General features: G+C 56.9%; 2 protein-coding genes and 1 long non-coding RNA gene across 4 annotated transcripts; 2 read left to right on the plus strand and 1 right to left on the minus strand.

Moving 5' to 3' along the window:
• Positions 1 to 241: 241 nt before the first annotated feature.
• LOC128089984 (uncharacterized) lies at positions 242 to 1,027 on the plus strand. Its single transcript, XR_008210738.1, has 2 exons — positions 242 to 577; positions 690 to 1,027. It is a non-coding gene; the product is annotated as an uncharacterized LOC128089984 (long non-coding RNA).
• A 762-nt stretch (positions 1,028 to 1,789) lies between these two features.
• PLEKHA2 (pleckstrin homology domain containing A2) lies at positions 1,790 to 14,711 on the plus strand. 2 transcript variants are annotated; one of them, XM_052701877.1, is made up of 12 exons: positions 1,790 to 1,876; positions 6,797 to 6,960; positions 7,546 to 7,602; positions 8,268 to 8,316; positions 8,402 to 8,499; positions 9,665 to 9,814; positions 11,086 to 11,232; positions 11,352 to 11,420; positions 11,529 to 11,599; positions 12,297 to 12,360; positions 12,464 to 12,541; positions 12,689 to 14,711. In XM_052701877.1, the coding sequence occupies exons 2-12, from the start codon at positions 6,820 to 6,822 to the stop codon at positions 12,998 to 13,000; spliced, it is 1,236 nt and encodes a 411-aa protein (XP_052557837.1). In that variant the 5' UTR covers positions 1,790 to 1,876; positions 6,797 to 6,819; the 3' UTR covers positions 13,001 to 14,711. The 2 variants fall into 2 exon arrangements, with proteins under 2 accessions (XP_052557837.1, XP_052557838.1); XM_052701878.1 differs by lacking the exon at positions 1,790 to 1,876 and adding an exon at positions 3,903 to 4,016.
• A 2,057-nt stretch (positions 14,712 to 16,768) lies between these two features.
• On the minus strand, positions 16,769 to 18,016 carry TM2D2 (TM2 domain containing 2). Its single transcript, XM_052701886.1, has 4 exons — positions 17,753 to 18,016; positions 17,590 to 17,677; positions 17,396 to 17,511; positions 16,769 to 17,283 (listed from the first exon to the last, which is right to left on the minus strand). The coding sequence occupies exons 1-4, from the start codon at positions 17,956 to 17,958 to the stop codon at positions 17,070 to 17,072; spliced, it is 624 nt and encodes a 207-aa protein (XP_052557846.1). The 5' UTR covers positions 17,959 to 18,016; the 3' UTR covers positions 16,769 to 17,069.
• Between the last annotated feature and the right edge of the window lie 101 nt (positions 18,017 to 18,117).

The raw sequence follows: 18,117 nt of genomic DNA on the forward strand, positions 1-18,117 counted from the left end.
GGGCTCTCACTGTCAGACAGAGACAGCGGCGCTTTCACATTTGCTCAGGCGGTTCCTGAGCTTAGTGGGACCTCCGCAGCCGCGCAGGGTCGGAGTTCCTCCACCCGCACAGAGCCCGGGTTCCTTGCGAGCTCCTCTGGGTGGCACAGCTGTGACATTTCCACCCATCACCCCTTTGCCAGCGCCGTGCGGTGCCCCTGAGCTGTGCCGATGGGCGCAGTTCCGTGCAGCGCATCGCGCTGGGGAAGCAGCCTGCGTGGCACAGCGTGCACTGAAACCTCTCCTGCGGTGCGGACGAACCCCTCCTCCACTCATTACAATTAAAATCGGCGCAAAAAAGAAGAAGGTTGAAGGTTTTACGCCTCTTTGAGCCGCGCCTGGGAGAGAGCTGCACCCCCGTGGTGCCGGCAGCGCGCAGCAGGCGGAGGCTCAGCACCGCCTCACCGCTCCTCCCCTTGCGCAGGTGCAGCGCTGAGATGCCACAAATGCGTCGCATCCAACGAGAACGACTGCAACAAGCAGGGCTCGCACAGCTGCCCTCAGTACGCGGACGCCTGCTCCACCATCACTGCGCCCAGTAAGTCCGTGCCAGGGCTGCAAAGCTGCCACCACATCCTGCTGCAGTTCGGTTTTAGAGCAGGAGGGGTTGCGTGTGCTCTTAACCTTGTGTGCTCCGCCTTCCTTTGCAGACAGCATCATCAAGTCCTGCTCCTACAAGTCCTTTTGTGACCAGGCACGGCGCAGCTCCGGGGGAGCCACCCTGCACTGCTGCTTCGGCGACGACTGCAATGGGCCGCGGGGCTCACGCAGCTCTGGGGCAGCCACGATGCCACAGCTTCCCTGCCTGCTGGCTGCAGGGCTGGCAGGGACGCTGCTGCTGGGTGTGCCGTGATGGGCACAGCACGGCCAGGGGGTGGCACGGCCATGGGGGTGGCACAGCATAGCATCTCAGTGCAGTAGTGCAAGCCTTGCTCACCAGGAGCACGGCACGTAGAGACGCTCAAATAAAGGCTGAAGCTGAAAGCCACGTTCCTTGCCACTGCTTTTCATTTACAAGGGAAGCCATCAACCAGAGAGAGAATGGCCCCAGCCAAAGCTATGGTGCTTCCCGAGGCTCTGATTTGAATGTGTGCTCATCGGAGCGTGGCTGCCGTGGGAAGGCTGCGTCAGTGCAGTGCATGGCAGCCCTGGGCCCCACTCCCAGCACTCTGCCATGACCCCACACCTCAGGGCTGTGCTGGGGCCACTCGCAATTTTGCCCTGTAGACAGACCTTGGATGTGCTGGGTGTGAAATGTGGGCCGATTCTGTGCAACTGTTTGCATTGCTTGAACAGAAGAAAGCATCCCAGGTTACCCCTGGCAGCACCTGTCCCCATGCTGACCCTGGGACACGGTTGGGTGAGCCACTCTCAGGGAGATTAAAGATCTTTCTGGTGACTAATCCACGCTCTGGATGTCACCACCACCTCCAGGAGATCTCGCTTTTCCTCTTTCCACCACGCTTTCCCTTTGAACCCCTCTAATGATTAGGTGTGTCCAGCAAGTGCTGCTGTAAGGACCTCTCCTCGTGTAGCCTGACCCCCATCTTGGGATGCTCTGATGCAGGTGAGACAGCCAGGAGCACAGAGAGGGCAGTGAGAACCCGACTACAAGAAGTGTTTGCAGGGTGAGACAGCAAAGTGCTGACTGAGAGCACTGCTGTGTGCTGGGAGTTCCCCTGAGTGAGAGCACAAGAAAAAAAGGGAACGGGTACTGAAACAAACAACAACAACAACAACAAAAAAGGGCAAGTTCAAACAGAAGAAAAGAAATAATTTGTTGTATGCAGATTCAGCTGTGGAACTCAATATTGCAGGATGTTACCGGGACGACTGGGTGAGTTTTGCAGGATAAGTGGGTTGGAAGTCATGGAGAGCAGGAATGTTGGGTCCCGTGTGGGTCAGTGCTGGTGGAGGGATGCAGTCTGGCTGCGGGGTGTCAGCAGATTTCTGGGCTGTGTGGTGATGGGACCTCCAGGCTCTGATGGCCCTGCTGCTATCAGGGGTTTCCTGTAAGGTCAGGCATTGCTCGTACCCCCAGGCAGGATGCAGCAGTGAAAATCATCATGAGCGTTGAAGACTCTTTAAATAAAGGAAGAGCCCCAGTGTGACCAACTGCCATGTGACTGTGCCCATAGAAAATTGAGCTGCTTCAAATCCAATGAGTCACAAGGTCAGCAAGAGGTGCCCCTGTGCAAAAATACCCTATGGAACAGTTTAGTCCTTGTGGAGCAGGCAGGGATGGGGGGAGCTGCAGGGAGAAGTGCTGTCCCCCATCCCATGAGCTGAAATGGAAAAGGGCCATCTGGGTGTTCCAGGCTGTAACCACAGCCCTGCTGGCAGCAGATGTGCAGGGAGGTCACAGTTCTTTGCTCCTGATGTAATGAATGATGAGTTCAGGGCTGCAGCTCCCAGCAGGGCGGGTGGCCGGGCTTTAGCATGGGAGAAGCCCCAGGTAGCAGCAGGGAGGGAGTGCTGTGTGATGCACGTGGCTTTGGAGATAAGGGTGGGAGAGCAGCCCAATGGAAGGATTCTTGAAGAAACAGCTCCTTAAAGAACCACTGCCTGTGTGAGCAATGCACCCCATGCACTGCACCACGGTCAGTTTCAGCACACGGGGAGAAAGTGCTCTGGGGCCAAATGCAGCTCTGGTCAGAGAAAGCGAGGCTTCCTGCATGCAATCTGTCTGCATTTGGAGCCCTGCTGTCCTGAGCACGCAGCAGGTTGCAGGATTGCAGCATTGCAGGAGCTGGAACTCGAGCCGAGCAGCTCATCTCTGCCCAAGGCTGTGCTTAAAGCCCAGCACCTCTGGGCTCTGTGCTGCAGCCATGGGTTCCGGGCAGCACTGCGTTGTGATGCTGTGGTTTAACCCTCTCCTGAGGCAGACACACAGAAATGAACACACACGGTTTCAGTAACAGCATTTGGGCAATCTTCTGTAACATGGCAAGGGGGGGGGGGAACCTTTTGTTCTAAAAGTAACCTTGGACATAGGAAGTGCTTGGGGTGAGGCAATGTGTTGACTTAACAACACTTCACAAAACAAGCATATAAGTACACGGGGAGGTGGGATTTTAATGCCTAGCACTGCATCCTCAGACTAATCTTGCCTTAAAATGTGTGAAGACAACCCCTCCCCCAGATGCACCAGCAGTGAGGTGCACGGAGCTGCAGGCTGGGGCTGCGTGCTGCCCAGGACAAGGCTGGCTGTGCCATACGGGGCTCTGCAGACCCTCCCTGGGGGTGCTTTGTGTTAACTCCCGATCCTGGTGCCCCCCTTTCAGCTGTGCTGAGCCTCTCCCCTGCTATGTGCACAAAGCAGAATCTGGGGGCACCTCCAGACTGCTGAGAAAACGTGTGAGCAGACCCAAGCGTGCCTCGCTGGGCTGACAGGACCTGGATCTAAAGATGCACAAGTTTGGGAAATTCACCACCAGAGATGCTTTCCTCCATTCTCGTGTTTGCTCACGGCAGCAGCGTTTTCCTTCCTGCACCGTAAGAAAGGTTCGGTAAAGCAGTGACGGTGCGCCGGGTGATTTGGAGCTGACTGTGGGACAGGACCCCGCCGCGCACCTGCCGTCTTCTCTCTCACCGAACCCATTCGCTCCTTTGTGCAGCGGCCGGAGCAGCTCCGGGAGAGCCCGGAGAAAGGGGGGGGGGACGGAGGCTGCTGAGTTTCGGGCGCTCGGAGCCGCGTTCCCACGCGGAGCCCCGGATCCGACCCCCGAGATCGCCGCAGGTCTGGAGGAGCGGCCACCTCCCTGCGCACCCACTCGCATCCCCGGACACCCGCGGCCCCGCACTCACATCCGGGGCCGGCTTTACTAATGGGAGACGTAATTAACCCGGAAAAAAAGCGACGGCTGAGCCGCGGGCACACCCCCTCCGCGCCCAGCCCTCCTCCGCGGCTCCTTTCGGCGTGCGCGCAGCCCCAAGCCCGGCCATGCGCGGGGCCGACAGCACAGCGGCGGTGCGGGGTGAGTGCGGGGCTGAGGGGTCACGCTTCGTCCGCGGAGCTTCACCCCACGCGCGGATGGAGGAGGAGGGGGGATCCCAGTCCTTTCGCTTCCCCCGAGCCCTCGGTGCTGCGCTCTCGGCTCTGCGCGCAGTGGAGCCGCCTCCGCTGTTCGCCCCGTCGGTCCTTGAGTGGGGAGGGGGCTGAAATCTCCTCGCAGCGGTTGGGAGCATCGGACAGGAGAGCCGTGCAGGGCTTTGCGGTGGCGGTGCACGTCAGTGCTCGCAGCGAGGGGTGGTGCGGGGTGGGCTGGAGGCAGAGCGGGGTTTGGGGCGCTCGGGATGCGGGGCTGCGCTGGGCGGAGCTGGGAGCAAAAGCGCAGCGAGGATTTGCGCTCCGCGGCTGTTGGAAGTGCGTTCTTCCGACAGAGTTTTTCGGTATGATGATGAAGTGTATTTTCTTTGCTTCGTGTCTGCGTGTCCTCGTACTCCAGCCGGTTAATTACTTCATTAAGGCACATGCTTGCGCCTAGCAGGAGTTGCTGGGCTCTTCCTGCACCGTCTCTGCGATGTGTCAGCTGCCAGAGAGGTGTTGGTAGGGCGAGAGCTCTGCTTCAGGTAGGAGGAAGTAACGCTGTCACCGCTGCGGGCGCCGCGTGGGGCCCTCGTGACATTCAGCGTCCCGTGTCTCGGATGGCACCGGGACACCAAAGACGGGACGGGAGCGAAATGGGGACGCCGTGACTGCAGATGCGATGGGTTGCAAAGCAGGGAAGGGTGCCGGGGGTCTGCGTGCAGCCAACGCTGCCGAGGTGCAGAGTGCGGGGCTGCTGGGGGGTCCCTGCAGCGCAGTGATCGTGGCTCCTCACTGAGCACCGGGAGCAGAAGAGGAGGGGACGCAGCAAAGTGCTGCTATCGTGGGATGCTTCCTGCAAAGTCTGGTGCTGCAGCTGCACGTGAGGTCCTGGAGCCATCGGGAAGCACGGGGGGGGGGGGGGGGGGGGCGGTGTTGCACATCCCCAGAGATGCTGATTTTCTGTGTGGTCCTTCATGTGTTCAGTCCCACTTATTCTCCACCTTCCAGATTTAGTCTTGTGGCCTTCCTATAGCAAACGTGTGCAAATATTTACGGCTCTGGATTTACAGAGTGCCGTGTAAATAGTAAACGTTTAGTGCAAAATGAACCCCTTCCTGAACAGCAGGACCAAATGCCCGCAGGCTGACAGAGCCGGAGCTGCTGCTTTCATCATTTTCCTATGTAAAAGTGAAATTGGGGTGGCTGTGAGCAGGCGGTGATGGTGGAGTGCTGAGAGCTGGGAGCAACGGGGCTCCCAAAGAGGGTGGGGAAGGGTGGGGACGGCTCCTGCCCTCAAAGAGGGAATCCAGCGCTGTCCCGAAGGCAGTTTGGAGAGATCGTTATCTCCTCTCCTCGATGGGTTTTGCATATCCAGGTGCAACCCGAGGTCAGCTCGTGGAAGAGCTGAGCTGTTTGCATGCTCTGTTAATGCGGGATGGCAAAAGGGAGAGGTGAGGAGCTGCAGTGTGTGTCCTGGGGGAAGGGGGGGGAGGAACTGGGTAATAATCCCCAAACCGACCCCAAAAGCCACAGGAGTGCTTTGCCGTAGCCCAGTCCCTTCCAATTTTGTAGGAAACGAATTTTTGCTCGCTGCAGGAGGTGATTCAGGAAGCTCTGTCTGCTCGTTTGGGTGCCGCTGAAGTCGCTTGGGAATCTGTTTCATGTGCACTCCCTGACCCCACAAAAATAAACCCACACACACACACAAAAAAAAAGAGGCAGTGAAATGTGAAGCACCCACACGTCCTTTGTGTCGGGGCAGATGTGCTGTTTTGAAGCAGCCCTCCCCACTGAAGCAGCACCGTTTCCCCCAGCAGAGCTGTGATACCCATCTCCTGTGCGCTGATGTGGGGCTCTGAGGTCTGGGGTCAGGCTGTCACCTTTACTCCCACCTCTGCTCCACAGCTGCACCGCAGCTCTTGCACAATGCTTGCCACTCCGCTGCAGCTATTGGGCTCAAAAATAGTATTTCCTCCTTTTCTGCATGAGATATTTTGTTTGTGTGGGTTCCTTCTGGCACCTGCACGAGTCACCTTCCTTTCTGCTGTCCGGACCGCACCAACCCCAGCCTGCATCATCCATCACCACGACTTCTACCTCCGTCTCTCAACCACGGGGCTCTGCTGGACTGAGAGCTGCCCACGTCTCCTGCCTGGCTCTGGAGCTCTGCTCTGCTCCTTGGAGATGTTGGTGCTCACAGCACATCGGGGCTCTGCCCATAGCTGTCCCTGCTGACTCTGCATCGCACGGCTCGCGCTTCCTGCTGGAGCTGCACATTGTTGGGCATTTCCTGGGAGTGTGCTCAGGCTCTGCGTAGCACGCAGTGCTGCTTTTGGTCAGCGATCCCCAGGGGCCTCGCACTGCTCATTCCAGCCCCTTGCAGCTGCTCTGTTGTCCTATGGGGCAGCGCTGGGCTGTGGGGCTGTCACTCAGCACAGTCCATCCCTGCTGGCTGCGGTGCCGGAGTTCTTGGAGCGATGCAGATGGGTTGGAAGCTTTACTTTGGTGATGCAGTCACCCTGCGCTCCTTTCTCATCGCAGAAGCATGCTGGATGACTTCTGTGTTCGCCTGGCAGCTTCCCCACAGCACGAATGTGCAGAGGGAGCAGTTTCATTCTGCTCTCACGGCTTTGAGCCGCGTGCTGTGGAGACCTGGGAGAGGCAGCAGAAGTTGGGGCTGCATTCAGCAGCACGGCGCTCACCGCTGCCACCGATCCTTCCTTGCAGGGTGATGCCAGAAGGAGCCCGGCATGCCGTACTTGGACCGACAGAACCGTATCTGTGGGTTCCTGGACATTGAGGAAAATGAGACCTGTGGCAAATTCCTGCGGCGTTACTTCATCCTGGACACGCAGGCCAACTGCCTGCTGTGGTACATGGACAACCCGCAGGTAGGGCTCAGGGTTGATCCCACCCAGGTCCCTCTGAGGCTGAGCTGTTCCCTGTGCTGTGGGACAGCCAGGTCCTGGGGACAGCACGGTGTCACTTTTGTGCCCATTCCACTGTGGTTTAATGGGTGGGAATGCTTTTTGCATGAAGCACGTGGGTAGGGTTTTTCCCCCGTCTATTGCTTTCCAAGCTTGGGGTTGAATTTTCCACTGCTGCAGCCCCATTCGAAGCCTGGTGAGGTCTGTGGGGATGTGTTAGGCTTTGCCTACTTGGGGCAAAGCCACGTAGTGGTGCTGAGCATGGCCACATCTGGAAGCAATTCATCCACTCCAAGTAGCCCTGGTTCCTCCGCTGGGCTTTCCAAGGAAGCAGCAGCACAGTGGGATTGTACCTATTAGCAGCCCAGTCACCAACAATCCTGAACTCTGCATCCCTTTGCAGTTGCATCCAAAGCAAATAAAGCAGAGTTCCCATTTGCATGAGTTTGGCTGCACCCTGAGCCCCACAGCAGCACCTGACCCAGCGATGCTGACCCTGGGTCTCCTCTGCCTTCTGCTCTCACCTCCCTTCTGTTGTGTGCTTTGCAGAACCTGGCGATGGGAGCGGGTGCCGTGGGCTCTTTGCAGCTCACCTACATCTCCAAGGTAAGGCCTGGAGAGAGGACAGTTGTTCTGTGCCATGCTATCCTGACCTCTCCCAGGGAAGGGCAGAAAAGGTGCATCAAGCAACGACCAGCTGGATCTGCATGGTGTGAGTGTGCTGTGAGCTGGGGTAGCAGAGCCGGGAGGGAACGGAGCAGATTCCTCCATTCTGCTGAGTTATGATTTATAAATTAAGCACAGATGAAGCAATGCTGTGGGGCTGAGCCTTTCCCCACGTCGGAAGGAGCCACGTTTGTAAATTATAGACGTCGTAGTCTGAGTGGAAATTGCTGTAAGACAACGTTTGGTCACAAACTGCGGGGCTGCGTTGTGCCGGGGGGCTCTGAGTCCCAACTCTGCGTGTGCCAAAAAATGGGGCTTTGCTGGAGAAAACATACGTGAAGCATTAAGGACTGGCTGGGAAGGAGGAAGTCTGTCAGAATAATACCCCGTGAGCGCTGTGCTTGGAGCCCTGGGGGATGTGATTCTTATATAAATGATTCCTCCACTTTCAGGGAGAAACCACTGTTATTTGCCTCCAATTTCTTTAATTGCTGACAAGAGTGACTGCGTTAGTCCAATAGAAACCTGAACGTTCAGGGCCTTGAAAGCTTCCCAGCGTGTCGACAGCGTTGGTGCTGATCCTTTCCCTTTAATTTGCTCTGCAGGTCAGCATCGCCACCCCGAAACAGAAACCCAAAACTCCATTCTGCTTTGGTGAGTGGGGGGATGCAGGAGCTGTGGTTGGGGTGCCCCACTACACGTAGGGGGGATTCCTGACTGTCAACCCTTTCCCTGGCAGTGATCAACGCTCTGTCCCAGCGCTATTTCCTGCAAGCCAGCGACCAGAAGGACCTGCAGGACTGGGTGGAGGCTCTCAACCGTGCCAGCAAGATCACGGTGGGTCACAGGGCTCTTTTCTCTTGCTTCTGTGCTGTGCTGAGTTCCCATCCTTCCTGAAACGCTGTGCATTGTGCTTTTGGAGGGCCGTGCAGGGCAGGCTGTACCCAGATTTCAGAGCTTTGCCCACAGCCTCCTTTCATTTTCATGCAGCCGTGAAGTGATGGGCGCTGACCCAGCAGCCGCTGGTGTCTGCAGCCCGGCGCTGCGGGCGATGAGGGATGGATGTGAAGCACAAAGCACCATCTGTGCTCTGTGTGCAGCGCTCCATCTGCGTGCTGGGAGCATTTGGGTGCTGCGTACCCGGGGCACCCCCTGTGTCTTTCCAGCCCAATGCAGGCTTGTGCTGGGGACAGGAGCAGGGCTGGCAGTTTGGGTGCTGCTCCCGGTGCCAGGCTCAGCTTCCTCTTCTGTCAGAGACTTCTGCTCTGTGTGCACCACTCGGTTCCTGTGTTTCTGCACTGCGCACGCATGCGGTGCAGAGCACGCGGCTCATGATGGTTGCTGTGATGGTGACAGAGGCAGCTGGGTGCTGCTCTGCTCTGTTCAGCACGAGGAGCTCATTCCTGCTGCACCGTTGCACTGTGCCGTGCGATGGAGGCTGACAGGAGCTGCAGCTGCTGCCCACTGCCTGCTGCCTGCATGCAATGTCTCCATGTGTGCGTTGTGAAACTGCTTCCTGCAGCTCCCCAGCACCGCTGTGCAGAGCTGAGCAGGGGCTGGGGGCAGGCAGGCGCTGGGCATGGGGCTGCTTGCAGTGCAGGTGCAGCTGGACATTGCTGGTGCTCAGTGCGTGGCACTGGGTGTGCAGAAGCACCCACCCATCTCCTACGTCCCCGCAGACGTGCTGAAGCCCGGCCTCATTAGGCAGATGAGCGCACATCATTAAGCCTTGGCTGGAAGTAGAGCGGGGACAATTAAAGGAGCGATTGTCCCACAAACGCACCGGGGCTGCAGAGGCGATGCAGACTCCTGTGGGGTGATGCTGAATTATTCACCACCTCTTCATGTCTGTGCCTCCTGTGAAGCACTGGGGTGGGGGGCCGCACCCTCCCTAATTGGGCTGTCGGCCCCATTGATGTTTTTTAAAGGGCCACGGCTGCGTTTTGGCTGGGAACACCAATGTGGAGGTGCCCACGGATCACTCCCTTTCCTCCCCTTGCAGGTCCCAAAGGGTGGTGCTGCTGCACCCCCCACCACTGAGGTCACGAAGCCCCCTGCAGCGCTGCAGGCACAGGACAGGAAGCCCCCGGTGGCCTACAAGACTGAAATCATCGGTGGGGTGGTGGTGCACACCCCCATCTCCATCAGCCAGGTGAGCTGTGGGCACTGCTGCACTGGTGTCCCGTGGTGGTGTCCCCAAGGATGGAGTCGTGGTGATGTATCCAGCTCGTTTCTGGCTGGGAAGGTGTGGGAAGAAGAGAAGCAGCCCAGGATTGCTTGGTGTGTGCCTGCCCTGGCACAGCACGAGGCTTTGGGGGAGGCTGTTCCTGGCCGTGCTGCTGGAGGCTGCTTTGCACTTTTGGTTCTGGAAAGCAGCGCTGTGCCTGCAATGCCTTCCCACTCAGAGTGTATAAATAGTTGCTCTCAGCACCTCAAGCATCTCTGCTGTGTCTCACGCTGAGGAGTGATGAGACGTGGGGGTGTGAGGAGGAGGGCACTCTCTGCTCCCTGCCCATCCTGTGGCACTGCTGCCTTCCAGACCTCAACTGCTCGTGTCGGGGACTGGCAGCCAATTTTCCCACCGAGATGTGGGGATGGATCCTGCCCTTGAGCCCCATCCTCAGCCCTTTCCTGGCATTTTTTTATTTTTTTGCAGAGGAGTTGTTTTTAGAGGCAGTGCATCAGCTGCTGGGCTATTTTCTGTGCACGCTGCCTAGCCCAGGGGGAGATGGCTGCTGCTCCCACTGCCATTTCCTGGGCACGCTCACCATGTCTTGGAGCTGTCTCTGTGCAGTTCAGGGACTGCATTGGGGAGCCCCAGTCCCACCACCCTCAGCACACAGCAGCATCACCCACTCAGCTCCTGGGGCGGCGCTGCAGATGTGCCCAAGGTGCAGAAGGAGGTGGTTTGGTGTACAGGGAAGTGGTTTGAAGCACGAGGAGCTGCTCAGTGGGGGGGTTTGCACAGATCCAACAAGGGCTCCGTGCTGCCTGCTGCAGCTTGAGGTGGCTGAACTGCTGCTGGTCCCTGGCCTGGGAAAACCAAAGCACCATCTTGAAGGTGCTGGAAGGAGCAGCGTGAGCACAGGGCGGTTGCTGGTTTAACCACATGGTGCCATATAAGGGTGGTGCGGGTGTGAGCCAGCAGTGGCTGCTATGGCAATGTGCAAACCTCAGACTGAGAACGGGAGGAAGGGGCTGGAGGGAGCTGAGCACGGATGTTTGAGCTCAGCTACAATCTGTGCTGGGTGGGGACGCCATGGTGCTCCTACCTGGGCTACAGGCATTCAGTTTCCAGCAGGTGAATAGCAGCTCGGCCATAAGAACGTGCAGTGGGACTGGAAGGTCAATGAGTCTTTTTGCTGTGCCCAGGACACGCTCTGGCTTGCTCTCCTCCCAGTAACTGTGTGCTCCCATTTGCAGAATGGTGGGGATGGAGCAGAGGGCAGCGACCCGACTGCACACCCACTGCTGCGCCGCTCGCAGAGTTACATCCCTGCCTCTGCCAGCAAGCCTCCCGCCGGGCCACCGGCCATCAAGAGCGGCTTCTGCGTGAAGCAGGGCAATGTGGTGAGTGCTGGATGGGTGCAGGCTGCTCCCTCAGGCTGGGGATGCTCCAGGTGCCTCCAGGGCATCCCTGGTGTGGGGAGTGTGGAGCCCAACGCAGAGCAGTCCTCTCTGTTTTCCAGAGAAAGAGCTGGAAGCGCCGCTACTTTGTCCTCGATGAGTTTTCCATCAGTTACTACAAATGTGAGCAGGTGAGCAGCTCCTGCCCCGCCTGCAGCTGGCCATGCTGGAGCTGAGCACTGGGACCTCTGTGTCCCAATGGAGCGGTGATCCCCAGCACAGCCCCTCTCATCCCACAGGACAAGGAGCCGCTGCGTTCCATCTTGCTGAAGGACATCTGCAAGACCCACGAGTGCCTGGTCAAATCCGGGTAAGGCTTCCGTGGAGGAGGAGGGTGGGGGTTTGGCTGCCACCCCCATCCCAAATCCCCTTCAAATGTTGAATTTCCCCTATGGGAACACACCGGCTGCTCCATGGGGGCTGCATGGCTCCCAGCTCCTCCAGTTCTCCCTATGTCCCAGGTGTCGCTTCTTGCTTTCTCCAGACACCCTGCAGACACCTCAGTTGTGTTTTGCTTTGAAGAAACCCGTGTTCCATCAGTCCCCAGGTGCAGGCGAGGGTGCTGGGACGCAGGATATTGCAGCTGCTCTCCGCCCCGCTGATAGCCATCTGTGTGCTGGGTGTGCTCACACGGCGCTTATCTCCCAACGGAGGATCACAAAGTGCTGCTCAGTGCGTAGCACTGTGTGACAGCAGCACAGAGGTGTTCCTGAGGCAGCTGGGAGCCACGCACAGGCGCATTCCCTGCGCCATCACAGGTGGCTGCATAGAATCTTGGGAACCATTTGTTCGGTGGATGCTGATAAGATCGACCTGGAAGAGTTGCAGTGAGAAATGAACTCAGAGAACAAACCTCGTTAGCTTGTTACAAATAGAATATATTAATGTAGATTCATCTGATGGGACCCTCACCCTGAATGTGTCCCCGTATTCTCCAGTTAAAGGAATGTACATGGACTTTTGCTACCCAGTGTGGCATCACCAGTGCCCCTTTCTCACTGTTTCAGTGACCTCCTGATGCGGGACAACCTTTTTGAGATCATCACAAGTTCCAGGACCTTCTACATCCAGGTATGGAGCGGGGTGGTGGTGGGCACAGGGCTGGAGCCGTTCCCAGTGGAGCTCCTGCACTGGAGCAGGGTGAGCTCTGGGCTTCGCTCCTCCTATCCCACAGGCAGACAGCCCTGAGGACATGCACAGCTGGATCCGGGCCATCGCAGGGGCAGTGCAGGCCCTGAAGACCCGCCCCAGGGTAGGTGAACCCATCTGTATCCTATTTGGCATCTAGCAATGATTCTGCTGACTTACAAGATGCAAAGCACGTGCAGGGCTGTGATCCCAGAGCTCTGCATGTGGCTCCGGAAGCACAGAGAAACCAACCAACATTGGCTCCGTGCAGGAGATCTCCTTCATGCGCTCTTGCTCCATGACCAAACCCGGGGGCAGCTCGGTGCCGTCGCATCCACAGGAGAGGAGAACACCTTGCAAGGCCCCAGCCACCGCCTGGCAGCCCTGGACGCCGGTGCCACAGGACAGGAGGCAGCCTGAAGTGCCCAGCCGGGATGCGGTGTTTGTGCCGGCGCTGACGGAGCGCGATGGAGCTCCTGTGCCGGGTCAGCGCCTGCGGCATCGCTCGGAACCGCAGCACCACAAGGAGAAGTCGTTCCTCTTCGACCTGGACGATGACAGCATCCGGACCTCTGATGTCTGACATTGCCTCTGCCCCACGGCGTGCCCCCTGCGTGGCTGTGCGGCATCATTTCTCCCCCAGCACCAAAATATGGAAGGCAGTGCAGGAGGCACGAGGGGGGTGAGGCGGCCTTTCCTCTCTTTGGAAGAACGTTCATCTCCCTTCTGTGCCGCTCAGTCTTCCCCAGCACAGCTGTGCCTGGAGCAGGAGCTGCGCTGCAGCCTGCAGTGTTGGATGATGTTTCTTGGAGATCGGCTCCATGCGCTGCTCGACTGATGGGATACCAGCACACCCAGTGGCATCTAACTGCCTCCTTTTGTATCTGTGGCCATTGTTACGTCCCAGTGAGGTGTGCTGCTCACTGGTGGGACATCAGTGACCGGGGCTTTGGTATCCTCAGGTTGTTCTGGGGTTTGTTAGGTACCAAAAAGACCCGTCTGTGCACAAAGCAACAAAAGCTGAGAGTGTAGATGAACCCCGGGAGACTCGTCCAACCGCCCTGCGCTGACTCAGAATGAAAATGAGAAGAACCTTTCTTAGCAGTGTGAGCAGGTCATTTCCATAAGCAAATATCCTCCTGTGGGAGGTGTGACACATAGCACATGGAAAATGCAAGTTCTTCCCATTGGAGTGATTGTTTGATGCCTTTAACCCAACAGCACATTGTAGGATGCCATGTGTGCTGCAAGCAGGGCTTGGTGCTGTGTGCACTCAGAGCTGCACGCAGTGCTGGAGCTGAGCTGCCCAAACCTGCATTGCAGCTGAAGGATCAGGGCTGCAGGTGTGGGGCTGCGCTGCAAGCCCAGCAGTGCTGGAGTGCTCTGCAGTTAGCAAGGTGTCCCTTTGCTTTGTATAGTTATTTTCTTTTCTTTTGGTTATTACGCATTCTCTGCTCTGCAAAATCAGCCCCAGTGTGGCAGGGTGTTGTCAGATGGCATTACTTTGCTTTCCCATTGTGTCTGTTGTGACCCGTGGAGAAGCAGCTGCAGATACACTTTATACAGTGAAGGAAGGTGAATGGGATCCCCCAGACCCAAGGGGGCAAGGGCAGCTTCGTGCAGGAGTGCTGGAGAACACTGAAATGATGAAAACGAGTGGGAAAACAATGCAAATGGTACTGGGAGAATGTTAATATTTGTTATTTAATTGTAGAAACCTCAGTTAGGCTGTTCCTTTTTGCCTTTTTCCTTTGTTTTTGCCTTCGGCTGACCTCTGCTTGCTGGTTTGGTGCTCTGTTCCCTGGAGGTTTTGTGCTGTTGCTCACACTCGCAGCACTGGGTGATGTCGGCGCTCTGACCTCATTTTGGGAACCCATTAAATGATGGTTCCTTTGTGCAAGGCTTCAAACACAGCACCAAGCCGTGTTGCTTAGCAATTGCAAAGTTTCCTCAGGCCTGGGATGGTGGAGCAGAAGCTAGTTGCACAATTAAGGTTAATTATCCAGGAAGGTAACTACCTGTGGCTGCAGCGCTGTCGCAACGCTCTCTCTTCTCCCATTCCCACCCTCCTCATCTCTGGGATAGAATGAAGCATTGGTGGGAGATGTGTGCAGGCTCTGGGGGTTTTGAATGGGATGTGATGGGAGAGTTTGCTCTTTGATATGAAAATGCCCAAATGGTTCCCAGCCGTGCTCCAAGTGCTCTTAGGGCCGGGGGTCCCTCAGCCTGCAGATGGGTTTTGGCTGCAGATGAAACTCTCTTTTGCCTCTTTGTAAATAAAGAAGGAAACCCCAGGTGCTTTTCCAGGCTCTCTGTTGGTGCTGTGCTTGGTAAGAGGTGAAAGGAAGTGAAGGCATTTGGGGGGCAGTTTGTTGGCACACAACGGGTGCACGCACCTTGATGCCTTCTCCCGATGAGCCGTTTGCTGCCTTTGCTTTCCGAGCGCTGCAGAGGGAGCCCTGCGGGCAACCCCTCCTTCCATCCCCGATCCCCCGCGCTTCGGAGGCGTGCAGGGTTTCATTTTGGAGGTACAAAGAGCTCGGCGGGACGTGGGCTGCGTACAGACAGATGCTATCGGTGAAGCGCCAGACCAAGTGCCAGACGGCGCCCCGGGGCTGTGGGACCGCAGAGCGCAGCGCTCGGGGTCAGCGGGATCCAGGGGGTGAGCGCTGCTCCTCGGCTCCCCGGTCGGGGCTGTGAGAGCCGAGCTGTAATCAGCAGCCGCTGCCCCGTAGGCGTCTCTGCTCTTTGCATGCGGCCGCGCACCGGGAAGGCAGCAGCCAGGAAGTCAATTCACTCCCTTCATTTACAGTGCCAGACGTCCTACAAGGAGAGAACTCCTCCACCCAGATTTGCTTTGAAATGTTTTCCATTAGCCTCGCTCGCAACGGGAGTTAAAAGCAGGGAAGTTCACTTTATGTGAGGATAAACTCAGACCCCACGCTCGTGTCATCTGACTTCTCATGCAATACAACTCTGTGGCAGCTAACGAATGTAAATTTCTGTATCTGTTTGTTATTAAGTGAAGATAATAACCGAGCGTTTTTCTTTTTCCAAGCGCTCAGAAGCCCTTTTAATTTCAGAGCAATTAAAAAAAATAAGAGTAACTATCACACATTATGATTGAAATCCCAGAGAGAGAATTTTATGTGGGAAACTGCAGAGCAAAGAAGTTCAGATCAGAAGGGCCGAATCCCTGCAGCCAGGGAAGCTCCAGTGAATTCTGCCTTGCTGAGGGCACAACGAAGGGTATCAGCAATGCCCAGGGTCCCCCTCACTGCAGTTAATGACAGCCTCACTGATGGAAGGAATGCGAGCTCCTGCTGTGAGCTGGCAGCTGCCGGGCTGAGAACACAGGGAGATGTTAATGATGATGGGCTTTTACACACAGGATTATTATTTTTTTCTTTCTGGCTCACAAATTAATTTTTTTTTCCCACCACGGGCTCCCCAGCCCTGTTGTTCCACTGGGCTGAAGAATGTGGTAGATTTATAATGAAGGCTCCCCCCCCTCCCCACCTCACCCCACAGCCCTGAGACCCGTTCAAAGCTGCCAAACTCAGATTACTTGTGACCTAAATGGGATATAAATCCTATTCCCCAGAGAGGAGGAGTTGTTGCAACAAACCACAAAGCAAAACTGGAACGGGCGCAATTAATTCCCTGCCAGGCTGAAACCTTTTGCAGTTCCACAGGACAGAAGTAACACCAGCAGAAGGCAGCTAAATGCAAGCAGGTGGAGGGTGCTCAGTTTGCAGAACTCCATGGGAATGGAAAGTATACATCTGCTGCATCTGCTGTCAAATCTTATTGGGCTTTTGCATGTATGGATTTTTGTGTCTGGTTCTGGCTGTCTGTGTCTTGCTGTAGCTTCCCTTTCCCGTTTTTATTCAACTTGGGAAGTTCTCAAACTGCAGCTGGCAGAGCTTCCTCTTTTGTGTGTGTGTGCAGTTGCTTGAGGCCTCTGCTTGTTCCAGTACTGCATGAACTCTGTGCCATGCCTGAAGCCCTCAGGTTCTTTTATTTCCCAAACCCATTTCTCTCATAGTATGTGGACAGTATTACTTTTACATCCCGAATCTATTTTTGCTGTACTGTGGCTTTTCCAGCCTGAAAGAGAGGAAAGTGACATTCTTCAGAAGGTTCCAGTCTCTCTGCTAGATCTTACTCAGCTTCAACGTGCAGCAAATGCGTGTGGGCATAAGCAAACAATTAGAATTTGAGCTTGTCACTTCCCCTCTATAACACTGTTAGGTTTCAGCTTTAAATGTCTGCTAAACCACCACACAAAACCACAGGCTGGAGGCCTGCATCTCTGTCTGTAGCGTACTAACATCAAAAATAAGTGGAGTCAGCTCTTTCCAGACTTTATTAATTTGACCACTTGTGTTTGCAAAGTCTGAGTTGTCAAACTTATCATTTGAGAAGAAAAAAGCTCAGATTGTTTTAAACGAGCAAAATATATACCCAATTTTGTGTCCAATGTATGTACAGAGGAATTAACAAGAACAACTGTTCTGCAGATTAAGTTATAGCTTTGTAAATCCATATCTGTGCAAGGCAGAAGTCCTCAAGTGGAGTTTGTTCTGATGCTTTGAAGCAAGAGGAGGAGTCCATCTCCAGTGAGCTCCAGGGATCCGCTCTGGTTCTGCTCAGTACACAGTGCACCAATTGCTGCCATCGCTGGGCATCAGCCCCCCAGTGATGAGGAGGATCAGATCCACAAACCACCAGATCCCGAGACCTCCCAGAGTCAGCAGCTTCCCCACAGCGGTGCCCGTGTGGCCGAGGCAGAAGCGATCCACACCAAAGCAGCCCAGGAAAAACGAGTAGAGCAAAGTAGTGATGAAGTAATGGCCGGTGTACCTGCAACGGGTGGCCGGAAGTGGGTCGGAGGGGTGGGCAGACAACCTCTGCCCTCCACCCCGGGGCTCCCTGAGCCCAGTTCCGGCTGTGGCTCACTCCAGAGAGCCCCTACCTGACGCAGGGCCGGCTGCCCCGCAGGAAGCTCCGCGGCTCGGCGCACTCGATGCCGTCCAGGGCCCGGCACTGCACTCGCGTGTGATCCACATCGCCGTGTGCCTGTCCGCCGAACTGGGCGGGGAGCGGAGGGGGGGGGGGCGCTGAGCTCAGCCCTCAGCCGGCCCCCGCCGCCCCCGGCCCGGCCCTCACCTTTACGCAGCCGTGGCCCAGCTCCTGCTGCGCTGTCGCGTTCCCGCCGTGGTCCACGGGCTCGTCGCACTCCACGAACTCCTCGGGGCTGCGGGGGAGGAGGAAGCGGTGAAGGCCGCGCCGCGGGGCCCTCTTTCCGCGCGAGGCCCGGCCCGGTGCTCACAGGTACGTGCAGAGGACGAGAGGCGCCTGCGGGTCGCTGTAGGCCCAGGTGGCGGCAGGCGGCTCTGGGCCAGGCGGCTCCGGCTCGCTGCCGTTGTGCGGGAGGCCGCGCGAGGCGCCGTGCAGCAACAGCAGGTTGCCGAGCAGCAGCACCGCCTGTCCGCACAGCAGCGCGTAGCCCAGCGGCCCGCCGCGCCGCGGCGCCATGGCGGCGCCCGCTGCTAGGAAACGCCGCTCCCGCCTACCCAGCCCTGCCGTGCCCGCCGTTTCCGTCGCTCTGCCGGCAACCAATAGGAGAACTCATTCTTAGCTCGGGAGGCGGGAGACCGTCGTCAGCAACCAATCAGAGCTAAGCAGGAAAGAAGG

Source organism: Tympanuchus pallidicinctus, unplaced genomic scaffold (assembly GCF_026119805.1).
Source record: "Tympanuchus pallidicinctus isolate F22 unplaced genomic scaffold, pur_lepc_1.0 scaffold41, whole genome shotgun sequence".
NCBI classification, from domain to species: Eukaryota; Metazoa; Chordata; class Aves; order Galliformes; family Phasianidae; genus Tympanuchus; species Tympanuchus pallidicinctus.

Bases quoted from the DNA above. Each gene is read 5' to 3' on its own strand.
- TM2D2 (XM_052701886.1), bottom strand. From the start codon at position 17,958: ATGGCGCCGCGGCGCGGCGGGCCGCTGGGCTACGCGCTGCTGTGCGGA. The intron at 17,678-17,752 runs GTGAGCACCGGG...CCTCCCCCGCAG, and splicing joins CTCGTCCTCTGCACGTACCT to CCCCGAGGAGTTCGTGGAGT. The intron at 17,284-17,395 runs GTAGGGGCTCTC...CACCCGTTGCAG, and splicing joins GGCAGCCGGCCCTGCGTCAG to GTACACCGGCCATTACTTCA.
- PLEKHA2 (XM_052701877.1), top strand. From the start codon at position 6,820: ATGCCGTACTTGGACCGACAGAACCGTATCTGTGGGTTCCTGGACATT. The intron at 7,603-8,267 runs GTAAGGCCTGGA...TTTGCTCTGCAG, and splicing joins AGCTCACCTACATCTCCAAG to GTCAGCATCGCCACCCCGAA. The intron at 9,815-11,085 runs GTGAGCTGTGGG...TCCCATTTGCAG, and splicing joins CCCCCATCTCCATCAGCCAG to AATGGTGGGGATGGAGCAGA.